This window comes from Cryptotermes secundus, unplaced genomic scaffold (assembly GCF_002891405.2).
Source record: "Cryptotermes secundus unplaced genomic scaffold, Csec_1.0 scaffold367, whole genome shotgun sequence".
In the NCBI taxonomy this organism is placed as follows: domain Eukaryota; kingdom Metazoa; phylum Arthropoda; class Insecta; order Blattodea; family Kalotermitidae; genus Cryptotermes; species Cryptotermes secundus.
This window is the reverse complement of record NW_019731266.1, coordinates 148526-175975: the sequence shown is the minus strand read 5'-3', so window position 1 is coordinate 175975 and position 27450 is coordinate 148526. Positions and strand designations below refer to the sequence as shown.

Below are 27450 nucleotides of genomic sequence, written 5' to 3'. Positions count from 1 at the left end.
AATTATATGGTCTCCTACAAATTAGCAGGCAGACCGGACGAAGGGAAAGAAATCGAGGAGAGAGAAGCTGATGTGACATTGCTAAGTTCATTTAATAGAAGCAGAGTGTACACCATCGTTACACTCTGCTAATCAGTCGGATGATTAGTTATGTTGTCTGTTGGAACGTTCGTCATAAGCGTAGTGTGTCTAAAAGGCGAACTCCACACCTCCATATAATTAGTCTTTGGATTATGTGGTCGTCAGAAACGCGACTTTTTTATTGCAGTATTTTGTAATCGCTGGAGACGTTGAAGTATTATAACCCTGTGATCTCTGATGTTACGATTTTCTGCAGAGCTTCGCTGCAATCTGGAATTCTGTTTTGAAAATATATCCATGCAGACAAGGTGCATTGCCATATAAAGTTCTGTATTCGTTTCGGAAGTAAGTCCTTCTAGTCAGCACGTTTAGCGTGTACAGGGTGACCTAGGAGTAAAAATAAATATTTTGGGAGGTCATATTATTTGTCGTTCTAAGCAATAAAGTGTATATGTACATGTGTCCTATTCCGAACGGTTTCCGAGATACAGCTGTTTCACTGTGCAGTACACTGTACACTGTACGGACAAGCAGCACGCCATGTCCTCACACGAGTTACACCGAGATAGAGCTATTTCACCGTACAGTACACTGTACACTGTACGGACAAGCAGCACGCCATGTCCTCACACGAGTTACACCGAGATAGAGCTATTTCACCGTACAGTACACTGTACACTGTACGGACAAGCAGCACGCCATGTCCTCACACGAGTTACACCGAGATAGAGCTATTTCACTGTACAGTACGCTGTACACTGTACAGACGAGCAACATGCCATGGCCTCACACGAGTTGCACCGAGATACAGCTATTCCACTGTACAGTACACTGTACACTATACAGACGAGCAACACGCCACGTCCTCACTCAAGTTGCAAAGTGCGTTGATGTTGACGGTGCAATTTTCGAAACTGTATTGTACTGGGTAAACTGTACCAACTTGGTCACTTGAACAATAAATGCCGGTATTAGAAACAGTACGTAATATCTCTTTCTTATCAACAATTTTGAAACTGTACAGTGAAGTAGCTCTATCTCGGAAACCGTTCGTAATAGGACACACGTATATATGCGCCTTTTTTTTTTGCGTAGAATGATCAATGCCATGAACTCCCAGAGTACTGACCTTTCCTCGTGGGACACTCTGTATAATTTGTGTTAGTCCTTCCGATTATATGTGTTACAGATTGAATTCGGTAACCAGCCTAAACGTATAACGATTCAATACTACCAACATTCAACTCTGATATTATCTCCTGGGATGTGACGCCGTTTAGTTTAGTAGAAATTTTACCGAAGTTTAGGAGGAAAATCAGAGAGTGAGCCAAGGAAAGAGCAAGGAAGAATCTAGCAATAAACAGGGTTCTACTTGGTAATTGGTTTTCGCTGCTTGGCTTACTCTTATACCGTGATGATGGAAGCAGTAAATTCTTCCGAAACGTCTGCAAACTTAATAGGGTACGCGGCGTTGCATTCGAATCGGCAATACTCTTCATAGTGAACGTTGTGAGAACTGAAATCCGACGTAGGGAATATCAGAGTGTTACTTCCGTGCGTTAAGTTGAAGATTAACATTAAATTTAAGATGGGTTAAAATAGCAAAGGAGGTTTTCTCTTTTTTAAGACAACGTAAAATTGTGCTTGAAGCATAAACTTGGAAAATGCCATTTGTATTGTTCCTTCCGAAGGTTATATTATTCATAGGTACTAATTGTAGCTAGTACTAATGCTAAAGCGTTGTTTCCGCGTAGAGACTTCTGCAATAGCTTCTGCCATAAGTGGTGGTAACCCAATTTGCAATATTTCTTCTCTTGGTTATGTACTAAAGACGAAGATGAAACTTGGAACTGTTCTGGCAATCCCACGCCTTTCAGCAGCTGCTCGTGATAGTTCATTGGCAGGAACTGTAGTTCCCTTTTGCATGCGCTAGTTTATTTCCATTATTATACTCGCTCGTCATTAGAAAGACGCTTGGGAAACAAATTCCACAGACAAGAGGAATTACGGTTAGAACTGGAAGCTAGACTGTTATACGATACCGTTTTCACGTAATCGGTTGTAATTAGAATTGAGCCTAAATCACTAATTGAAGTGATTATGCGCGTGCCGAATAGAATCGTATACTCAAGGATGTAACTTTCGTAAACATGCGAACCGTGCAGGTCTCTATTGTAACCCCTCGTGAGAAAGGGATTCCATGAACAGGGAGCTAACTAGCGATACCATGCTTAATCTTAGCATCGCCACTTTGTATTGTGTGTGTTGCTGGTATTAATAGTCTGTGGGATCATCAGTTTCGGTTTGCCAAAGTACGTTTCAGACGAGCGGCTTTGTAATTTATACACTTTGCGAATGTTATCATGGTGATGAAACCAAGGATGATGATTTTGGCGGGAGATGTAGCACACATGGGCCGTTCCAACTCAGAATACTTTTGGCTTCCAGCCTTCTATCCAAAAGCTTGAAGATTGAAGTGTGAAAGTCTTGGATTTCACGTTTTGTTTTATATTGAATTGTAACTTGATCACTCACTGTAAGTAAGGAGCGTGTTTGGATTCAGGGTGTCTGAGAACAAGGCACCGGGGAGAATATGTCTACCTAAGAGACGAGATGTAACAAAAGTTCATATTTTTTTTGCCAAATCTAGTAGAATGAGTGGGTTGGATACGTAGCACGTATGGGGAATAAACTCGTACAAAATTTCGTTGTGAAAACTGAAGAGAAGTGACCGCTTGAAAGGCGCGTAAATGGGAAACGCGTTGCTGTAGGCATATGTTCCTCCAAAATGTTGTAGAGCATGCTCTTTAACCAGAGTATACGGTGTCATGACTTAGGAGACCAAAATATGAATCTTCACCGTCATGAAAACCTCAAATTTCATACATATTACGTTTTTGTTTTCCCCGTTTATTTGTCGCAAATAAGACCTAGAGGATTTATTAGTCAATCAGTCCTTTTTGTGTGAAGCGATTTAATTAGTTCTGTTTCAGTAAACTGAACTTTTATGTTGACGATTTATGAGGCTCAGATGCTCACAAGCCAGGTTTAAACTAAACCGAAGCCAGGGTTTAAACCTCATGATGCTATAAAGGGATTTATTCGACCAAACGGAACTGAAACCCGAGTGTGTTACATACTTGGTGAGCGTTATTAAACGATTCCCACGACTTCAAAACGATTTCCAAATTACTCGTTCACAGATCTAATCACCGTTGATTGCGTCATCATTTGAGAGAATGTACTAAAAGCATATCAATGAAAAAGGAGACGTTGCTTGCTGTCGGCACGGCAATTTTTCATTTTACAGATTACACACTGCATTGACGTTTGATTCTGATTAATGACCACTACTGGAACACTGCTAATGTATAGGTACTCTAAACCTCCCCAATAAAAGAGCCACGCCAGAGAAGATACCTGCTCGCTGTGGTGTCCATTAACACAGCAAACATGTTGAAATTTTATTGGTTTTGGGTTCTTGTTTGTGGAACCAATTTGAAAAAAAAGGACGTGAAAAAATTCTGATGGCTACGTTTGTTTACAGTGATCCGTTAAATATTTGAAATTACGCAGTTTTTAGCCCACCTTCGTAAGTGAGGGAAGATTTGTGGAATCACTGTCCATTTATGAGATTTGGGGCGGTGCCTGTGAAGAGCGCCATCTTCCGGGGTACAACGAAGTGTAATCTGGTAGGTGTTTATCAACGTTTGGGATTGATCTGCTGCCTCTGCCTTCACGGGGTTTCCTGTTTACATGTTTCATCTCCATGACTACATGACGAATTTCGATTAACTTTGATATTTCGGGGTCTGTACAGTAAAATTTGTTGGGCGTATTTAATTATTTATCTCAGCCGAGGATCAAATCGAATTGCAGGCCAATAAAGGTAAAGTTGTTCCTGTGCTTAAGTAATTAAGCAATAATCCATGAATAAATATGGAGGAGTGGAGGTGTAGCTCCAGTATTCTTGAACTCTCCCGCTAGATGGAGATGAGTGGTCAGTTTCACGGCACTCCCTCTTTACCCCCTTGGAAAAAACCATAGGTATCCATTGGATAGATTGCACTCATATGGGTTTTTTTGTTCAATAACGAATCGTGTACGAATGGTTTACATCTCAGAGGGACAGGCTTCATTATAGTCTAGCTTCAGCATGAAACGTTTGTCTATTGGGTGTGGGTTAACGAAATACAAATTTAAATACTTTATAGGTTAACCCTATTCAGTGAGGCCTCTTAGTGTGACTTGCTTTGCGGAATTTGGCTTGTATTTGCGACAGGTGGTCTTCGTGGCCAATAAAATAGGCATGGAAATAAGACATTTAATTAAGCACAAACCTTGAAGATTTAAGAGAAAATTGTGATATAATTCTACGCATTGTTATCCTCAATGACATGCGGATGTGAGTAGTAACGCCCCAATCGCTTCGCTTCCTGAAAAAAAAAACCCTGCAGAATCCATTGGGCAAGGGGCTGGATGCAGCCCAGAACAATTCTAGACTTTGTGGAGACGAGAGTAGTCTGCACCCTTGCTGGGAGTCGAACCGAAATTTCTCTGTTAATAGAGAACGGAGTCGAATCCTGATATCGTTGTCGTTCAGTCCGTATCCTAGTCACTGCATCAACTGAGTTATCTCGGTTCCAAAAGTATCTCATACTTTTCCACTCGTTGTATGATAAGTTCCATATTGCCCCTCAGCAAATGGACTTTTGACAATAGTGGGTTTCGTAGGAACAAAACGAAGCTCACCAGATGTAAAACTACGGACGCATCTCACACAGTCGCAGATTGTAATCAGGTGGGGTCGGGTGATCGTGGTGGCCACGACATAAACTGAAGGGCGTGGCATGCGAAATAAACGTTGCTACAAAAGGCGATGCGTCGTGTTCGTGGTCAGTAAGCTAACACGTTAAGAAATTGTGCCCATTTCCATTGTGAGGTTTACAACAGGTTAAATGCCTCATCATTCCTATAGAAAGAACGTTACTGTTTTGTGTCTATTTTCAGCTCGATAGAGGGACTGGCTTAGGGAGGATAATACCTTGACTTTGTCTCTCAGGTTGATAAGTTGACCCATGATGTTGGCATGTGTTGAAACTTTCGTGTTGTGTAACTGAGAGCCTGTAGAGACGAATGTCTGTCAGTTGATGGACGACGACACCGTACCGTGAAGTTACTTTGTTACTAGCATAAAACATTTAATTCTGAACGGGAATGTTATGTAGTTGTCGGTATCCTACTTAGCCTCACTGTGATCCACCCTGTGAACGTGAACAATTAGGGAAGAAACACCTGTTTATATTCACCTTTATGGAATAGCAATTTGCAGTAAGCCGTGTTGCTGTTCAGACACGAACTAGAATTTTTCTGGCCAAGATGGTCACTGCATTGTCGACTCAGGCATACCTTCCACTGGCGCTTATTGCTCCCATCTTCTGACCCTATTTGTAACTACTTACTAATATACATGCTGACAGATTTTCAAGCGTTATTCTTTTATATGTAATGGTTTACATCCCAGACCGGCTTTATTAATATTTGTAATTTCCGTATGAAACATTTGTCTGCGGGGTGAGTGTTAACGAAATACAAGGTTAAATACTTTATAGCTTAACCCTGTTCAGTGAGGTTTCTTTGTGCGACTGGTTTTGCAGCACTTGGCTTGTATTTGCGACAGATAATCTATGCCTTTTGATGTTGGATTGAACTGGCTTGTTATGTACTCGTAGTATGAAAAAGTATTTTTAATGATGATAATGTATCTTCAGGTTCCATTACAACGGAGAATTTCTTGAGGTATTGGTTATTTTGTTATGGCTTTTGACTTTGGATTGAACTGGCTCAGGATAAAGTCCAAAGTCAGGCTTTGGGTTCCATAACGACGGAAAATTCTTGGATTATCAGATAACGAAAAAGACGCTTCAGGAAATAATACATTTGTTTCTTATTCAGTTCGTTAAGCGATTGGATTGAACTGGCCCAGAATGGAGTTCGGTGATCTTCACGAACGAGACATAATAAACTCGCAGGCGATATGTCCCGGGGATCTTATAAGCTGCTTGCTAGAAACTCCCAGTCGATTAGTTCTAAGTTGATGAACAAGGCACCGCGTTTCATTTGTAGGCGATGAAGGGAAATCCGCCGATTTAATTAATTGCATAATCCTTTGGTGCTCGGTGAAACATAAGCCGATTTATTTTACCCGCAAATATTAACAACCCTTTTCACTGGACATTTTCTCCTCTCCCTAACACTTTCATATCAGCCGTGACACTGACCAACATCTACTCGTAATCTTCACTTCTTATTAGCGCATTTCAATTAATTTGAAAGTGTTTCAACTCCAGCGGTGAAGTGAACATCATTATTATTATTATTATTATTATTACAGCAAATCAAGAACTCGGTGTCGTTTGTTATTACGCAAGCAAACAGATCAACAGTAGAAGAAGCATTTCAAATACGTTTCGTCTTCAGCAGTGTAATAAAATTAGTCTATTAGAAATCAGTTCTTTACCCGTTGTTTTATATAGATGTGAAACTTGGTCTCTTACTCTGCTATAGAGGTAGTTGAGAACAATGCTCAGAAGAATGTTTAGGTTTAGTTTTACCAATAACTCGAGGTACGTGGTAGCATAGTTGGTTGAGGCACTATGCTACAAGCTGGAAGATCGCGGGTTCGAGTCCCGAGGAGGTGGACTTTTTTTTTGTCAATTTACCTAATCCTTCCAGCCTCACTATGGTCCTGGTGTCGACTCAGCCTCTAACAGAAGTGAGTACCAGGAATCTCTCTGGGGTGTAAAAGGTGACCGGTGCGTAAGGCTGATGGCCTTACCGCCGTCTGTGAGCCGATTGTGTAGAAAATGTGGGAGCCCCGACCTCTCACAACCCTATTGGCCTCCACGGCCTGTTACATGGATAGCTTTATCTTTCCTTTACCAATAACTCAGACCATACACCATAATATAATGATAGACTGATTGAATGAATAATGGTTTTTAAAGTGTGTAAGGAGTTGTTCGTGGCCTAATGTGATGTAATGCCCCACAATTTGCATGGAGAAACTGAGAAAACCACGGGAAACCTCAAATAAGCTCCCGAATACTAGTCAAAAGCGTTACCGTTTGAACCACCCTGCTTGGCGAACATATAAATCTGCAAAATGTGTAGGAGTTTTATAAATTGTAGTTCGCCTAATGTTGATGCGAAGATTAAATCAAGGGAGATCAGATGAGTGGGGTGTGCAGCGCGCGTGGAGGCATGAGAATGCGTAAAGAGACTTTGGCTTCCTAATACCAAACTTCGTGGTTCAGTAGTTACCGCTCATGCTTCACATTCCAGAGATACTAGGTTCGAGTCTCGACTCGGAAACTGGCTTTTCGTCCAGTGATTTCGTTAACTCAGACTCTCTATGCGGATGTTGGAAAGCTATCTTAAAACCGATCACGGCCATTTCCCTCTATATCATAGCTTTCTTCGTAGGTTAAATACGTTTTTCATATCGTGACTTTATAGTACGTTGTAGATTGCATGGTGGCACAAGGGGGAAGTCATTAAATAGGTCACAGATGGCAGTATAACGGCTGTAGTGGACGTAATAGGTTTTCTATATGTATCACCAGGTAGCAGCACAGTCCAGCTTCATAACAATATATGTAGCAGACACACATTCTCATGTTCAGAGGATGGTTTTAGTAGTCAAAATGGCGACTGTGCTTGAGTGTGCTCCTGAGGAGTAGCGTTCTCTTGCGCGTTTTTTTTTTTTTTTGGAAAAACGACTCAATGCAAATGAAATTCGTAAAGAAAATTTTCCTGTTTACGGTGGGGAGTTTTTGTTACGTAAAGGGTTCCACAACTGGATCGAGAAATTCTCTCAAGGACATTCGAAAGTCTCAGACGATGCCCGACCGGGTGCAGAAGTGGCTGACACAAGTCAAAAGACTTCGGGCTGCGGGTTTCGGTGCACCGGTAGAGGGGTGGGACAGGTGTATCAGTATAGTTGGAGGATATGTCGAGAAATAAATGTTTTTGTCCAGGTTCGAATATCATATGTTTTACGTTTTATGTGCATTTGACCTATATACTGACTCTCCCTCGTACATGAATGGCATGAATTTGGAAGGATTTTGAATTACGGGGTCGTGGCGTAATCGATGTTCTGTGCCGGGAGGGACTAAGGGGGACCATAAAAACGTCAGTAGCTCGTGTTCCGGTCGAGATTGGAACCCACGACCTCTAAAACACCCGTACAAATCTTAGGCGTTTCGTCTAGACCGGCCTGTCCGATCCCTTTGTATCCTTCCTTGTTTATCATTTATGTTAACCTAATTCGGTGCTGTATAATATATGTAGTTGAAAATGCGTCGTTGAATAGATAAACGCGAGTAAACAAAACGCCTTAAATTCACAGGTTAGTATATTAAGTATTGAGGCCGCTCCATAGCTGAAGCGGTTAGTCGCTGGCTTGCCACCGCGGCGGCCCGGGTTCGATCCCGGGTCTGGTCAAGTGGGATTTTTGGTGGACGAAGTGGCACTGGAGCAGGTTTTCTCCGAGTTCTTCGGTTTCCCCTGCCAATCTTCATTCCACCAGTTCCACAATCACCCTCACCTATCATCTGGGGCTGGTACAATAGGCCAGAAGTGGCCGCAGTACAAGGGTCATAATCCCACCCCGCTAGCAATAAAAAAAAAAGAATGTTAAGTGTTGTATCAGTAGCGCTGGAAACTCGTAGCCTTGCAGGCCGACCTTCTGGTCTGCTGTCCTGCTGAAAGAGACCGGGATGAAACTGGATGTTCGTCTTAATTTATTGTGTATAATGATATAACGTTACGCTGTAGGCTTCAGGATTTTATTTCTAGTAGGATATGTAATTCGTGACTCGAAGCTCCTGAATACGGCCCACAGTTTGCGAGCGAACGCGGCTTAATGGCAGTTTCCCGCTTACATTTGCAAGTTTGTGTCATTAGAAAGGGAAACAGAGACAGAGTAATGTGTCGTTAGAGTTCTGCCCGCTCCATTTGCCGTCCGGCTGATGAAGTTATTCCCGGGGCTGGATCATCATCGTCTTCATGCCACAACAGTCTCCTTCGCTTAATTCTCCGACGTGATGGTCCATCGAGTGGGAGGTACACGCCACTTGTCAGCACAGTGCGAGAGGCTCTGCGGATTTGAGGCATCAAACACATTGTTTTACACACTGCAGAGACCCTCATGGCGCCACCCCTATCATTCTTTCTCTCACTCTCCCGTTTGTCCTTCTCTTTTTGTTTCTTTCACCATTTCTTCTCCCATTGTTTGTTAGCTTGCTTTCCTTATTTTGAAACAGAAAGTTGTAGGATGAACTAATCGCTTACTTTCCTTTGATATGGCACGGACCATACAGAAAACAAAGGAATTTGGAGGGGGCGAACAGGCACACAGACGGCAAAGTGAACCCATTAATTTTCTAACAGAAGTTAGGGGATGAACCCCCGCTATAGCTCAAGCGGTTAGTCGTTGGCTTCCCACTTCGGCGGCCCGGGTTCGATCCCGGTTCTGGTCAAGTGGAATTTGTGGTGGACAAAGTGGCGCTGGGGCAGGTTTTCTTCGAGTACTTCTGTTTCACCTGCCAATCTTCATTCTACCAATTGCTCCACAATCACCCTCACCTATCATCTGGGGCTGATACAATAGGCCAGAAGTGGCCGCAGTACAAGGGACTTAGTCCCACCCCGCTAGCGATAAAAAAATCAGGGGATAAACAGACAAACGGAGAGACAGACAGCAATGTGATCTCATAAATGAAATGCTTCTGAGGTCACCTTGCTGTCTGTCTGCCCCCTCTGTCATTCTGTCTCTCCGTCTGTATATTCCGTATTAATTTTTGTTAAGTGGCTTATAAGATCACCTTGTTGTGTTTGTATCGCCCCTAATTTTCTGTTTTACTGTTCTGTGTCGTATCAAAGTAAAGTAGACGATTATTTTTCAGAAGGACTTCTTGTTTCACTGCATCCTTGATATGACCCTTAGTTCGTTGGATGGGGGAGAGGATATTTAAGTTTACTGAGTTCTGCTTCATTGGATACTGGCAAAATGTTAGCAGGTTCAGCGAGACCCAACTTGAGAACACTTGTCCGCAAGTGTAATTTGCCAGTTGAGAGGTTTATCAGGCATGAACATGAAGATATGTGACTGTCCCTCTCTGTACTAAGTTCATGACGCTGGATGCTGATTTACGGAGCATTTTGGCTCAAGCAGTAATGCTTCTGGCTTGTATCTCGAAGTGCTTGGGTAAAATCTCTGCCGGGACACTTGATTACACTGATAGGGGTGTGTCATAGTTTTCTTTAGTCACCGCAGGAATATGCTGGGATAGTAACGCACATCAGGCCACGACCCGTTCCTTCCACATCCCGTCCAGCTCGTTATTGACTCACAATAATTTCTACGCTGTGTAGCCCGAATTACTGGCCATGTCGTGAAATAATCGGCAGACAGATAAACGTATAGGGCGTTCAATCAAGGAGGAAACTTTGCAACACCGCTGACCAGGCCCAACATTCCTCACAGATTGCTACTGTAACTAACTGAAACGGCGCGCGTTTATCAGCGCTAATGACTCATTCTGCTATCAGCAGTTACATTAGCAATCTGTGAGGAATGTTGGGCCTGGTCAGCGGTGTTGTGATTTTTCCTCCTTAACTGAACGCACTCTGCTGTGAGCCATATAGTCCTGTAGAAGCCCTGCTTGATCTTCTGCTCCTCCGAAATGTCTGTGAACTTTTCCACGTTCCAGAAGGTAGTGCGCCTCACAGCCACCGCCGTGAGAACCATAAATCCAACAGATATACTCTAGTTTATCAGTTCTAAAATCGAAATGGAGATATACATGTTTCTTCTTGTCTCCATATTGTGGAGCGTGAAAGGTAAAGGTGTCCCTGTGCTTAACTGATTAAGCAATACGTCATGAAGGCGTATGGGGGAGTGGATGTATAGTTCCACGTTTTATTGACCACGGCACTATTTGGAGGCGAGTGCTCAGCTTCACGCCCCGGTCGTTTTACCCCAGGAGAAAGAGGCCTGGATACTCATTGGATAGCAGGTTGGGGTGGACTCGAGAGCAAGTCTGGACAACGTGGAGATGAGACAGACCCCTTGGTCGTCAGCCCGTAGTCCGTCTCTATACCGACTACACAATCCTGGTTCGTCTCCATATTGTGGGAACTTAAAACATAAAGTGTGGAATAGACCCCTAGCAGCATGACCTTCATGCGGGGTTTTATGAATATCACCCATTCATTCAAAAGTTGTTTCATGTCGAAATATGCAGACATGCGCAAATGGCACACCCTAAGGCTGCGTCCGTCCCTCTTCTGAATATAATTCGGTTGAAATCTCTCTTTATAAACGTTCTTGCGGGCCAGTCAAGTAGTGTGTATGTAAAATTTGGCCTTACGATTTCGTGTGTTCAGACTACATTCATATCGCGCATGGGAGAGGGTTTGGCGCCCCTACAAGGTACTGGGATAGTTACTGTGTGTTTTATATCATATTCTCAGCTGCGTTGCCACCAAACACGCTTTTGAAGAGACACAAGCAAACAGGCCACAAAACAGTAGTAACACCAGTGAATTAATATAAATGATGGCCAAGCTATGGTTCGCAAACCCCTTGCCAGCACGAGAGATGTTTCACGATGTTCGCAGGGAAAGAGAATACGTAAAGGATTGTGTTGAAATTTTAACCACTTAAAGCTCAAGGTAACTGTGTGTACTGAATGCTTCGATATTCAAAATTCTCGTTTTATACAAAAGGGCTTATTTATACATTTATTATGATTCTCAGAACAAACAGCATTTATTTCCCTAAACAGTATAAATCGACTGTAATGGAGAGGTAATGTGTTTTCTGTGAAGAAGGAACTGAATTTCGGAATATTAAAATGTATTTCGGGCCTAAAAGGGTTTCCTCTTCTGCTGGTGTCGTTACTATTTCATACGGGTCGATGGTCGAAACGTCTCCAGTGTTTTCTCCACACAATATTTCCTTTTCGATTTCTTGTCATCTCTTTTCTCTTGTCTTGATGTCTTCGACGATGGCTAATGGGGCTCATATGAAGCTGTGACAGGCCAGGAATCTGACAGTGGATATTAATAATGCTTTCAAAACGAGAAAAAGTCTCAGAAAGAAGTCTTGCTTTAACGTATAAGAGATGATTGGGAATCCATTGATGTGAACTGAAGTTACTACTTGAGTAAGAGATTCTGAGACACCCTGTAACATGCTTTCCCATTTATTATGTACTTTAATCTATGTAAATTTTGTTCGCCAAATTGAATTAACTTTTAACATAGCAGCGAAATTGACACATTGCTCATAGCAAGCCGGGGTTGGGAATGCTAACTCTTAGCAACTGTCGTCAATTTTCTCTCTTTTGTTTGAACTGTGAATAAGTACAGACCCTGTATTGATATAATGGTTAAGGACCTAGTATTACGGAGTTTTAACGTTAATTCTGAAATACTCGTAATTTTTTTTTTTCGCGTACTTCACCTAATGTTAAGGAAGTTCGAGGACGTTTTGCATCACGTAGTTCCTCTGGGGAAACAAAAAATTGGTATATTCTGGTGGTGAAACTCTTGTACCCGATCTCTACTCCCTGTGGCCTATGGCCGTCACTGTGTTTTTGATCTTCTGAATTATATTCGGCGCGTTATTGCGTTTTCGACCAACTTTCTCTTGAGTATTTTCCTTAGATTGGGATACTGGCCATTTGTGTCCATTTCTGCCAGTTCCAAACGTAACGCCAATTTAAATTAAAATTTATGGCTTCTTTAAAATACTCGAAATTGTATGCTTAGGAATTAACTTAAATGTTGAATGAAAGAGTTTTCGTTCTTCCCACAGGATTAATCTTACATTATACAGTCTTACGAACTTTGTCTGAATGTAATAGAACAACTTGCTGGCCCTCATGTTCCGAGAAGGTAACCCACCAGATTTCTGTTCGGAAGGTGCTTGTTTCGAATCTCGGCCGGGACACCGGATATCCTTATCGAGGTTTTTCTCATTCCCTTCGGGCAAATTCTGGGATATACTCTATTAGACCAGGACCGCTTGCTTCAAAATCCCTTCCAGTTCATCATTCATCTGTCATTCAACCACCCGACTCTAGTCACAATACCGAAAAAAAAACCTCCTTTGTTCTATTCCGCAAGTGAACTATACCGACCGCCTCTATGGTCTAGTGGTCACAGTTCCTGGCTACAGATCCAGAGGTCAGGGTTCAATTACCGGCGCTACCAGATTTTCTGAGAATTAGTTCTGGAACGGGGTCCACTCAGCCTCGTTAGGATAACTGAGGAAATATTTCAAGGAAATAGCTGCTTCGGTCTAGAAAACTGATATTAATGGCCGTGGGGATTTGTTGCGCTGACAACGCGACACCCTCTATCCGCTGAAGTTGGCACTAACTTCCCCGACAAGCGGCGGTCTCCCGGTCGGTCACAATACCGAAAGCATCAATAAATAACGTGGACACACACACACACAACCACTTGAGCACTTATTTAGGGCAAAGCTGTCTAGGTATTACGCAGATGCAGTTTTATGATGTAACCTGTAAAGGATCTTTGAAGCATTATGTCAGTTTAGTTATGCTTTACATGTTCTGTTTTTTTTTTCTAGGAATGGAAGCTATTATGTCCGAATTCTTCAACGACACAACAACTGCCTTCTATATAATACTGATCGTGTGGATAGCTGACCAATACGATGCCATTTGCTGTCACACCACCATTACCAAGCGACACTGGCTGAAGTGAGTATCTCATCGTTAAACACATATTTCGTTAACCATTTCTCTGGAACTCTGGTCATGTAAATCTCACCCTTGGTTGGTAGGCATACCATTTCAACAAAGAATGCATTTCATATTTTTTAGTCGATACAGTAGAAAGAATCTGAAGATCATATAATCACGCGTATATATCGAGGATAGAACAATAATCTTGGCCATAGTTCTTGACGAGGCCTGAAGCCAAGAATGACTGTGCTTGCGAGGACCAGCAGCAATTTAATCGACCGACAGATTAGTAGGCGGTTGAGCTTTGGCTCCTCAAGAAGGATGCCACTTTATGGAGTTACTTTGGTTCGTAAAATATCGAGTGTTGAGGAAAACTTTTAATCTACCTTCTGCATTAAATTCCATACAAATGCTTCGAATTGTTTTAGAGTTTAACCATGCAGACGGGCATATGTTTCCTTCGTTTTCCGTAATTTGTATCGTCGTGTAGTATTATGCACATAATGATGGTTTTCTTTGGTATTTAGAGCCTAGTTATCACTCTTTTCGAGTGTTTAGCGACCAATGATTGATTGCTTCCGGTATTAGCGCCTAATTATCGTTCATTATCGTCCAGTGATTGTTTGCTTTGTGTATTTAGCGCCTAGTGATTATTCCCTTTGTGTATTTAGCGCCTAGTGATTGTTCCCTTTGTGTGCTTTGCGTCCAGTGATTGTTCCCTATGAGTATTTGGTGCGCTGTGATTGTTCCTCCTGAGCACTTACTCGTAGTGACCTGCGATTTTCCCTTTGAGTATCTAGCGGCCAGTGATTTTCCCTTCGAGTGTTTAGCGCCTAGTTACCGTCTTTTTTAGTGTTCAAGAGCCAGTGATTATTCCTTTCGAGTTTTTAGCGCCTAATAATAGGTTCTTTTTTTTTAGTATTTATCGTCCAGTTATTTGTTCTCTTTGAGTATTTATCGTCCAGTGATTGTTCCCTTTTAGTATTTAGCGTCTAGTGATAGTTCCCTTGGAGTACTTATTGCCCAGTGCTTGTTTCTTTTGAGTGTTTAGCGGCCAGTGATTGTTCCCTTTGAGTATTTAGCGCCTAGTGATTGTTCCTTTTGAGTACTATCGCACAGTGATTGTTTCCTTCGAGCATTTACCGCCCAGTGATCGTTCCCCTTGAGTTATCGTTTCCTTTCAGTATTTAGCTCCCAGAGATTGTTCCCTTTGGTACTTAGCGCTCTGTGATTGTGACCTTGAGTATTTAGCGCAAAGTTATCGTTCTCCCTGAGTATTTGGTTCCTTGTAATTCCCTGTGAGTAAGCAGCTCCCATTCGCATAGCCGTGAGTTGGACATGTTGCGTGGCCATCTCACCTTGTACAGCCCTGTACGTTTCTGAGATACACGTAGTTCCGGCCATAAGGAAATTATGGTTAATTGCATTATGGGGATATGGATACAAGGTAACGGGGAATAGTTGAAGTAATTCCAACTTGTGTACACAGAGTCTGCGTGCTTTCGAGACGATATGTAAGCAGTGGTACCGCTGCTATAATCCGGCGATCAAATTAGCATCGGGGCCCTGTCTTCTCTGAATGGACCATGTGTGACCCATTAACACGGTAATGGCACAACTCTATGTAACTTAATTCATACAGGCTTCTACTTTGTATTCTCTTCGGCAATTCTTTTTGTTCATTTTTTCTTTTCTGTCTTCCTACCTATCTCAACGTAAGCATTCTGTGCGCATTTTCTGACGCGGGAGCCGCCATGTGAGGAAATGGTTTCCGTGTGCTGGTCCACCGTTTTGTTGCAGTTAGGTGGATTTAGAATTAATGTGACGTGGACTTTCTGCAAGGAAGGCAGTAGGGTGAATTTAGTTTCAGATCCTGATCGATTCCCTGTGCAGTATTTGCACCATCATGACTGAGTATTCTTGAAGTAGATAGTGTAATTTTCTTCACACCAGATGCGGCCCGGTGTCCACAGCCTCGTTTGTGAGAACGTGATGTTCCGTGTGAAGGTGAGGTAGGAGAGGTTTCGAGGGGCGATGGCTTTCTTACACTGAAAGATTTTAATTGGTCATCGCAAGTTTTCACGAAATTTAAATGCAGTGGATTCTTCTAGGTGATCAGCCGCGTCGACGCAAGTATTGAAATCTTACACGTCATTTGATCATTTACTGTCGAAATATGTAATGTATAATAAAGGTAAAGTTGTCCCTGTGCTCAACGAATTAAGCACTCATGAAGGCGTAATGGGGAGTGGAGTATAGATCCACATTTTCTTGACATTGGAACTAGCTGGAGGTGAGTGGTCAGCTTCACGCCCCTGTCGCTTTACCCCCGGTACCCATTGGATAGGAGGTTGGGTGTACCCCAGAGGCGGTCTGGACGATTTGGAGGAGAGAAAATTCTTGACCCTACCGGGGCTCGAACTCCGACCCCTCAGTCGTCCAGCCCGTAGCCAGTCGCTATGCCGCCTGTGCTACCGTTTTAATATAAGTTTGTGTGTGACGGTTAATCATACGACTTAAAATAACAGCACCTAAATGCCGCGTCATAGCTCAAGCGGTTAGTTTCTGGCTTGCCACCGCGGCGGCCCGGGTTCGATCCCGGGGTCTGGTCAAGTTGGATTTGTGGTGGACAAAGTGGCGCTGGGGCGGGTTTTCTCTGAGTACTTCGGTTTCCCCTGCCAATCTTCATTCCACCAAATTCTCCATCATCATAATTACCCGGGGCAGGTACAATAGGGCAATCAGTGGCCTCCGTGCCGAGTGGACCCAGCTGGACTCCACTCCCCCACCCACTAAGCGAATTAAGAAAAAACAGCACCTAAACGTAGTTTGCTTTATGGATGAAATATATTTAAAGCGTTGTGTTTTGACTAAGGAGTGGGTGGAGCTGGGTGCAGTGTAGAGTGTCTCGGCACAGTGTTTCAGCTTGTCATCACGAAACTCCCCCGTTGCTTGCCACTGACTTATTAATCAGTGTAGTTTTAATCGTTTGCAGTCGCCAGCGGGCAACAATAATGCAAATGGCTCTGAAAATGAAGCAGTCACGTGCCATTAAGCTACCCGGAGGAAATTTGATCTCTCGCGTACGCTAATTGCCAGCCCGTACGGTCAGCCAACCCACATAGATTAGTCCCCTACGCCGGGTTTAGGTTGTGGGCCAGGCGAGTTCAAAACGGAGATTCAGAGAACTGGAGAACCCTAAAGCTATTTAGACCTTCTGCTCCCAGTATACACCCGACTGCCCTGAAGCAGTAATATGCGGTTTTCCTTTAATACTTTTTATTTTATAAAATTTCCCGTGTGATATTTTTTGCGCGTCTAAATATCAGACAGCGCTGCCCAAACTCCAGTTCGTAAGAGCTTGAACACTTTTTAACGCACCGGATAATGGTGGAATGCAGCTCCTGTGGGAATTTGTGGGGGTACTTTTGTATCCGGCCTTGTGTATTGGCCAGTGGAAGTGCGGGTTTGCATATGTTCCCTTGTGGAGGGAAATTATTTTGTATAGTGAAATGGATTTACATTGAAAACATCAATTCTCTAACGTAACTTCGTAGTTGTGGATGTTCTTGGTAACAGATCGGTGTGTTTTTACAGAAACCGAAGGTTCGTTACCAGAAAGCTCCGAAAGTTTATTGTCACGCGTTAGAGTGACTGTTGACGGGTTTTGGGTTGATCAGTGGATTTATTGAACACTTCTCTCTCAGTTATACACTCCAAAGATCACTGTATTTTATTGCTAATGGAGTGGGACTAAGTCCCTTGTACTGCGGCCACTTCTGGCCTATTGTACCAGCCCCAGATGATAGGTGAGGGTGATTGTGGAGCAGTTGGTGGAAGGAAGATTGGCAAGGGAAACCGAAGTACTCGGAGAAAACCTGCCCCAGCGCCACTTTGTCCACCACAAATCCCACTTGACCAGACCCGGAGCAAACGTGAAGTCTTCTCATTGTTCACTAGCCTTTGCTTGGTAGCAGCTTTCCACGGCCGACGTTCCCCTTCTTCTGGGTTCTCGACCTGTCCCCGGACTCAGCTACCAGCTTCTCACAACTGCAACTCTCAACGGACATCCAAACGGAGTCACATTCAGAGTTACGGTACGACTGGCCGTTAGTCAAAGTCAGAGTTACTTTACGACTGTCGCTTTACCGCCAATCAGTTCGTCTTGGCGCCAAGCCCCTTCGGACCCACGACCAGTGTTTTCTTTTTTCACCTGAGCAACTACGGTTATAGTCCTTATGTAATGTCCTTTCTGACTGGAATATGGGTTTGTGTCTTATGAATATGCTTGGCCTTTCTTCAAGTGTATATTTCACACATATAGCATGTTATTGGATATTCTTCCTTTTGCACCATGTAGAAGTCCTCTGTTGTCCAGGCTTTGCAAAGCAGATCATTCTTATCTTAGGTATCTTATGCTACAACGGCAGTTTATTCACTTGAACGGTCGTAAGTTTAAGCCTCAGGCTTCATCTTGTCCTTTAGTGCGGACATTTTCATTCTCATGATTTGGTATAACTTCTGCTAGTTGCCTGCACAGTTTTGTTATAGTATAACCGTATGCATACGGAAGGTTGAAATCCATATGAAATTCGCGGACCCGTGTGCACCTTGGAATATTTAAATTTCCAGTTGCGTGGAGAACGTTGTTTTGTAGGCGCTGCAATTTTAAGCGGTAGGTGTTTGCCGCTAATTCTTAGGCTGGGCATTACTGATCTGATCAGTGCCTTGTGGAAGGTTAGTTTAATGTTNTATTGGATATTCTTCCTTTTGCACCATGTAGAAGTCCTCTGTTGTCCAGGCTTTGCAAAGCAGATCATTCTTATCTTAGGTATCTTATGCTACAACGGCAGTTTATTCACTTGAACGGTCGTAAGTTTAAGCCTCAGGCTTCATCTTGTCCTTTAGTGCGGACATTTTCATTCTCATGATTTGGTATAACTTCTGCTAGTTGCCTGCACAGTTTTGTTATAGTATAACCGTATGCATACGGAAGGTTCGCATGTGTTAGGCCGGCTCCGATATTTCTCACGCAATAGCGATGAAATTTAGTATTGGAGATTTACGTTAAAGTCTGTGGAGTCAGTTCTGTTTCAGGTAGTACATTTCCCGAAGAGAGGAGCTGAGATACCTTAGTTGTTACTATGTTCACCATAGAACATCTGGTCAAAATTGTATGTGCATTTATTGTTTCTTCCATAAATATACGTCCCCTACCCATCTTATCCATTCTGATTATGGAAACTGTGATACATCGTAAAATACAAAAAAAAAAAACCTAAATTGTCCCTGTGCTTAACTAACTAAGCACTGCGTCACGAAGACGTATGGGGAGTGGATATATAGATCCATATATACCTGGCGTCAGCACTAGTTGGAGGTGAGTGGTCAGCATCACGCCCTGGCCGCTTTACCCCCTAGAAAAAAGCCTCCTGTATCCATTGGATAGGAGGCTGGGTGGGTCCCAGAACCGGTCTCGACGCTGTGGAGAGGAAAAAAAAATCTCGACGTTCAGCCCGTAGCCAGTCGCTATATCGACTGAGCCATCCCGGCCCCCTCTGATGTATGAAAGGTACAAATTTTAAGTTTCCCAATATGTGACTTTCTCACTTCCTCTGGTAATTGTTTTCTCTTATGTCGCTCCTCAGAACTCATTCCCACATGTCGATTAAGAGTCGGACTATTTGTCAGATGTTTTGTGCCTCTTTATTTGTATCCGTGACGTGGCAGTAACGCAGGATTATCGATCGTTGCTCGAAATTCATTACTTCGGCAGCAAGTCGACTCATTATGCATCTGACATTGTTTAAGAGCGGGAGGGCGGGGTGTCTGTATTGGAAACTTGTGGGTAAAGTTAATAATTCTTCTTGTAGTGTAAAGTTAAGTTGAAGTAGAAATTTCCGGGGGGTTTTGTAATTAGATTTTGACCGTGGAGGAGACCAAGGGCGTTAATCTAATACCACGTTTGTTCCTGTCTTCATTGAGAGGCTTCTTGCTGTGGTTACCACTGCAGCCTGCATGACGGATTGACTGCTTGCCCTTATGCTTTTAGCTGAAAGGGACCGTCACACTGGCACGACGCCGTTGCGTCAGTCTGTCGGTTACGTGAAATATAGCGCCATGTCCAGTTTAATCGTTTCCACGCTGAGTTTTACGAGGGCCAGTCAGAAAGTAAGCTTATATGTCATATATGTTTAAGTGATTCACCGTGCATTGGGTGTTATAGAGCATAACCTAATTGCACGGCACGTCAGCTATTAATAGTTGCCATGGACACTGACTGAGGTACTTTATAATGTCAATAAACGAAAGAAATACAGATATTTCATTAGGCTGGATGGAGGTTCTGCTGCAAAGTTTTCGTTATAAGTGTCTCATAAAACGTATAGTATGCATATTGTCACTTATATACATATATATGTCAGACGTGATTTATACCTATCACATAGTATTGATCACAGTGGTCAAAAGTATGAAATGTCTTCGCCCCCTCCAACATTGGGATCGTGGGTTCGAATGCCACTCAAAGCGTGGGTGTTTGGGTTTGTTCTATATTTGTCTTGTCCTGTGTGTAGGTAACAGCCTTGCGTCGGGCTGATCCCCTATCCAAGGTGTCCTACCCACTCTCTTAAATTAAGAAACTGAAGTGAAACTAAGCAGTTCACGGATATCTTATGCTTCATGTAGGAGCAACAGGAATAAAGATAGGTAGACAGACAGACAGACGTATTGTCAGAATAGTGATGGGCTGGTCATGTGGCTAGGACGGTGGAGAATTTTATTACACCTTTCCACATCAGTTTTTACATAAAAGGTAAAAAGTAAAGTTGTGGTGTTTAATTCATTAAGGACCACACCGTGACGACGTATGGGGTAGCGGAGGTGTAGCTCCACCATTCTTGACCTCAGCACTAGATGGAAGGGAGTGGTCAGCTTCACGCTGCGGTCGTTTTACCTCCGAAGAAAGAGACCCAGTTACCCATTGGATAGAAGGCTGGATGGGCTCCACAGCCGGTCTGGACGCTGTGGAATAGAGAAGAATCTCCCCCACCGGGGATTGAACCTTGGTTGCCCAGCCCGTAGCTCGTCACTATACCGACTGAGCAGTTCTGGCTCCTCATTTATATATACAACGGTCATGAAACTGTTTACAACGCAGTCCTTTTTCTGACAGTACTATCAACCAGATCTAAAAGAAAGATAATTTTTCCACTGTTCTTCCCCGAAGATGGAGTTAGTGGGTTCCTCCGAAACGTCGGTGGCTTGTCACCACATTATATGGCGTGATATCCCAGGAGACAGTATACTTCACATTCATCGCTTTGAGAACTTTAAATCTCGCACAAAAAAAGGACCGCTGAATTTAAATTCATACATGTAGGCTCCCTCTGTCAAGTGAGTTGTACTGTGCTTCGTAGTCTGGAGGTCCGAGGTTAAAAGTCTCGGTCAGGATACCGACTATCCTGAATGAGGTTTTCAAGGTTTTCTCAAGCCCACCATACTTAAAATTAGACACAGGCCGCTTCTTTCCACATACATTATTCAGTGACCATTTTATCATTCTGTGCCATATATTCCAAGCTATTGACAGAGTCTTTGAATGTGCCATAAATAAATAAAATATGGTATTTCTTGGTGCCTTCTGTATGGGTGTGAAACTTGGTCTCTGATACTAAGGGAGTAACATAGACTGAGGGTGTTCGAGAACAGGGTGTTGAGGAGAATATTTGGACCGAAGAGGGATGAAGTGACAGGAGGTTGGAGAAAACTACATAATGAGGAGCTTCATAACTTGTACTCTTCTCCAAGTATACTTAGAATGATTATCAAGGAGGATGAGATGGGCAGGACATGTAGCACGAATGGGAGAGAAGAGGAATGCGTATAGGGTATTGCTGGGAAAGCCAGAAGGAATAATATTAAGGATTAAGGATAATATTAAAATGAATCTTAGAGCTGTAGAGTGTGTTGGTATAGACCGGATTGATCTGTCACATGATAGGGACCAGCGGATGACTCTTGTGAACACGGTACTGAACCTTCGGATTCCATAAGATGCTGAGAGGGTCTTGAGTAGCTGCACAACTGGCGGCGTCTCAAGAAGGGCTCAGCTGCATGATGTTAATTACGTCTCCGTACCATAGCCATTGCAGTGTGATTACTCCTTAAGGCTCCTCCAGATCTGAACACTGGTTGCTGATGTACGAGTATGCAGAGCTGGTGAGTGGTGTGTGCGCATGCTCCTGTACTGTAAATATCATGGAGCTATGCCGAATTGGTATTCATGAAGCAGATGATGTGCTATGGCGGTGATGCTGCTCCCTGCGAAGAGGGTTAATTGTGTACACGATGCCTCTAATTAAGGCCATGTATTGTTATATTTACATGTAACAGGAGCACGCACCAGACCAAAGCCTCTGCCGAACTCGACGATGTGGAGTAATCACTGTTTTTAATGGTTAGTTCTGGTTGGAATTAACCGAATTTGTATGTGACATGGGTAGCCTCTCATTTATTAGTACCAGCTCTGATATTTTCACTTTGTCTCTCACATCGCTTCAATCCAGACTCCTCCTATCATCACATATGTCACAGAGTTCGATTCTCCACCTATAGATGGCTACCTCGGCTGCTGTTTTCCATTGATTTCCTTTAGGCCTCCACGCAAATTAAGTAAAGGGTTAGACCACTTCCACGTTCTTTCCAGTTCATCATTCATATAATCGTTTCACCATTTGAAGCTATTTTGTCGTATAGACCCGTTGCTAAGCCGTGACTCTGTAAACGCGGCCATTGCTAGGTAACGCCCGCAACGTGCACGCAACAGTACTGTGTTTTCTTTGTGTATGGTCCGTGCCGAAATGTTAATACCGGGAGGTTTGGAGCTTAGTTCATTTCATTAGAGTTCTGCACGGGAGGCTGTGAAGAGAGGGCCTGGGCGTGTGAAGCTGAAGAATCTCCACTGTTGGAAGCCGTTGCCAGCGAACGGATGGTAAAGACACAGCAGAATGGGAAAGGCTTAGCTGGTGCTGTTGTGGTTTGTGAATTGTGGATATTAGCTGTGCACTGCCACCACGTATGTGCTCGATGGAACAAGGGCTCTTAGTGTGTCTTGGAGTGACGGAACAAAATCATGAAAAATGCCGTCTACCGACATTTTAAAGTTGAGGTATAACTCATATTTCGTAATCTCGAGGGAGGAGATTGGTAATCTACACGGCCCTGCCTGAATAATCCCTAGCAGAAAGTCCCTATGTATCCGCTTAATAGGGGGGCTATATGGAACGCATATCTGATGTGAACGTTGTGGAGAAGGGAGAAATGTCTATTCTTACAGACAATCGAACTCCGGTCGTCCAGCCCATAGCGTAATCATAGTTCCTGAATCACGCCGTCTTCTTGTTATGGTTAAAGAACAGATGATGTAAGATTGAAGAACTTAGCGGGTTAGCGTTGTGATAACGCTCTAGTTTCGTACTCGGGAGGTGCTCTGTTCAAATCTCAACGTGGACCTGTTATACTGACAGATGTTCCATGGTTCCCCTCAGTCCCTTGAGGAAAATACCAGGTAGTACCTCAGTTAGGAAACGATTGGCTTCCTTACAAATCCTTTCCATTCATCATTCATCAGTGATCATCCTGTTCCGAGCTGTATGGTGTAGATCGTCGTGAAACCAAATGCACCCCCTCCCCCAGACGAATGAATAGGGCTGCGAACCACCTCTGCTTCTTTACGTGTGGGGGTCTGAATTTTGTCCTGGTTGTGTTTCTTTTCGGTTGAGAGGCATGACCTGATGGCAGGGCGTGGTAATGAGGTTTTATCATATTGGGGACCCCAGCCCTCCGCAGCACGAGATTTGCATGCTGATTTCTGATACAATAACAACCAGCCTATAGCTTACAGCTACACGTGAGTGCGACGTACGCGTGGGCTCCGAAACAGGGCTCCCTGCATCTGTTTTACATACTTTTGTGTTCCCATATCGAACGCTTTCTTATGCGTGGTCCCTGTACAGAAAGATGCGTAATATACAAAGCTGTGTCTCTCACCATTTGCTTCATGGCCTTTAGTCCACAAGCAAACTATACCGACCGAGCGACCGCCGTTTGCGAAGCTAGTGCCAACTTTAGCGGATAGAGGGTGTCGCGTAGTCAGCGCAACGGATCCCCACGGCCGTTAATCTCGGTTTTCTAGACCGCGTAAGTGAGGAATGTAGATTTTAAGTCTAATTATCGAATGTCGAATATCAGTTTCCTATAGATTTACGTCTTATACATTGAGATGCTCCCCAGGACCTTGGAGAATTATATACCACGTCATATTTAGGCTATAAATCAATAGTTTAAGAAAAGGCGGGTGTTCAGAATTGTATAATAAACATGGGAAGGACATGGAAGGACAGTGTTCTTATTAACCTACTTTCCTTAATTTAAAAAAAAGCGGAAAGCGGCTTATGAGATGACCATGCTATCTGTCTATATCTCCCCCAAATTTTTGTTAGGATTGTGATATCACCTTGTTTGTATGTGTGCCCCCTGCCCCCAAATATTAGGAAGCCGAATGCGATTGCCTTGCTCTTTTGTGCCCCTCAAATTCTTTCGTTTTCTGTGCGGTCCGTGACTTAACGAAGGCGATTAGTTCTTCCCATAACTTCTTGCATATACGTAAGATAATGTAACGGTGAGACGAAAGCTTTTAAATTACGTAACTTGTAAATGAGATTGTATGCACTTGAAGACTGTTAATACAAAATACACATTATGAATATGAATCAGTGCAACAGGACGCTAAAATACAACATACGTAACTTGTGGGCTACTGTAATAACGAAATGTTAAGCATTAACACGTTGCTTGAATTTTGTAGTAGGTCACGAACAGGCGAGCGGTCGGATAGATCAACTGGTGCTGTTATAAACGTATTTGATGGTTATACTGAGTTTCTTTTTGACACAACGAATTTAGGAAATATGATTAAACGTCTCAGTATATACGATTTTTACTCCTGTTTCACAAGGAAGTAAATTGATTGTGTTCTCATTCCTGTATTCCACCTCCGTCCATTTTTGACAGTTTGAACAGTTTTCATAAACCTCGGCATGAGGGTAATGTCATTGGAGGGGATATGAAATTTTGTAAGTAGCTGATGTAATTGAATGCATTATTTGAATCAAGGTTTCCGGGAAAGTTGTATCGGCTGCCTACATTGAAACACGTTCTGAATCCTCAGGCTGGACAGTTCCAGTCATTCTCATGAAGTTGAATTCGACGTATTTTGTCTGGTTTTTTGACAGACCCTTTACAACCTCGCCGTGGCTGTCTGCAGCACGTGTTTCTTTATGGGTTGAACGTCACAATTCACCTTTATTATGTGAGGTTTTGAAGTTTCATGTCTATTGCATTATGTCTCAGTTTAGTCTTCTCCCTTTTTAAGAAGTCAGAATTTCCATATAACGTTTTAGATTTCATTGTTTTTTTTACTGCTCTATTTCTAGTCTTATTTCCTCATACAGGGCTACTTTTACTTTTCTTACTTTGTTATTAAAGTCTGATATATGTCATACTGCTGCAGTTATTTGGAAAGAACTCAAAAGGCATAACTTTGTTTTTCTTTTTCTGTTGAAGCATGAAAACGTGGCGGGTATGTTGTCTCAATTCGTCCTTTCCCCCCTCCCCTTCCCCTTCTCTCTCAGTTTTATTCTTGTTCACCCTTCCTCTTGCATCTCAAGAGTAAGTTTTATTTGTTATTAGTTGCTGTTTGTTTTTTAACGTTGCTCCAGACCTCAAAGGAAATTCGCTTCTAGAATACAAAAGTAATGTGATCGATTAATTCAAGTAACTTAATTTGAAAGCAGGGGAATCGCTAGAGGGCCCTAATTGCACTGCGATAAAGGTAGAACCCACAGGTCTGCCCAGGTTGAAATTTTTAGAAGGTTGCCCTTCGATGTTCTGCTCGCTCCCAGTTCGATACAAGCTCTCAAGGCAGTTTGTTTGTATTGGCCCATGCATGATCCAGGTCGATTAGATTTACTGTGAAAAATGTATGAAGTGCCGACACTGAATATGTCGATCTGGCCTCACTGTCATTTTGAATTACTGCACGCCTGTAGACGTTCGTAGTAGATGTGATGCAGTCACCAACCATTTCGTGGCACTGTGAATATTTTCCGGCTACAGGATACTTGTGTGCAAATTGCTGATGCTGATTTTTTCAGCTGCCTGTTGATATTGGTAAATACNGGAGAGGAGGGTGGAGGGGGGGTTCTCAGTCGCACAACATGTTACAATACATAATGCCGAAACGTCGGCACCTTGTGAAACTGGGAACGAATGCGACTGGACGCCACGCCCTTTTCTCTCTCCTGTTATCAGCGTGCAGGTGTCTTCCCGTGTCATGTTCCAAGCGAAATCTTGGTCTCCAAAACTGTTATACTGTGCCGTGCGTGATTGGAAACATACGAACTGACCGAACGTCGTGGGTTATTAGTTAGAAATCTTGCTCCGTATTCAGAGGTTCCGCGTTGGAATCCGGCCCTCAGACTGAATTTCCTGACTGTCTTTCTCATGGAATTCTTGGTTTCTCCAGACAAGTGTGCTGCAAGGCCTGGCAACTTCTTTCCACATTCTTTTCAGTTTCGTCTTGCTCAGTCATTCTGTTATTTACCACCATATAATGCATATGTAAGTTGATAAACTGTCGCAATTATTGTGTTTTCGGACATTCATCGTCCTGTTTTTTATTTAAATCAAAACGTTTCGGAGCCTGGATTCTGTCTCCGTCTTCGGTAAAAGTCAACTCAGTTGGGCCCAAGCGATAATGCTAGCCCCTATCTCCGGACCCTTCCGAAATTTCGGATACATACCAGGTCCATCCTGCTTATGTAGATAAGATAGAAAATTATTAATACAGGTATTGTGTTTTGGACATTGTCCACCGTCCCGGCTTCTACCTGAAGTCGGAGCCAGAATCCAGTTGTTTAAATAAACAACAGGACGATGGATAATGTCCAAAACAATATTTATATTAATATACCATCGTCACGAACTTTTAAATCTGATAAATTGTCGTTAAATAATCCTAGATTTTTATTAAGTGAACCCCCAGGATTCGTGACGCTCCTCATCATGCAATTTTATTTAAACCTCAGCGGTTTTAAGATCCAAATCTTCTCTGTACTTCATTCTCAAACATAATGCATGTATATCGACATGGTTGAGGAACGGGATGTACCCACAACAAAGCCGTAGAACTTGAGCACAGTGATGTCATGTTACAGAAGTTTCTTCGGTAGATGGGTGTCGGTTTTATAAAAGCCTCAGCTTTTTCTTTTTGGTTCAGATCACAGGTTTAATTAGCATGGTACATATATATATCGACCTTGCTTTCCACAAACTTTGTTATAATAATCACAAGGAGAGGTGACACGAAAAGTCGTCATATATGACGATGGGTTTAATTCATTCTGAATTTGATCGCATGGAAAAATACAAACCGCCTTTTTTTTTTGCTGTTGCTCGTTATAAAAATACGTAAACCGAAGGTAAGATTGATTGCTTGTTATGCTCTTCGTATTCAGATGTT

At 42.9% G+C, this 27450-nt stretch overlaps 1 protein-coding gene across 3 annotated transcripts in view; it reads left to right on the top strand.

Annotated features, from left to right (window-relative positions):
• LOC111866765 (membralin) overlaps positions 1-27450 on the top strand; it is a 150666-nt gene that overhangs the window by 56469 nt on the left and 66747 nt on the right. For all 3 annotated transcript variants that reach the window (XM_023856010.2, XM_023856008.2, XM_023856009.2), the window contains one exon: positions 13751-13883. In XM_023856010.2, the coding sequence (XP_023711778.1) occupies positions 13751-13883 (133 nt within the window). The remainder of the gene's footprint in view (positions 1-13750; positions 13884-27450) is intronic.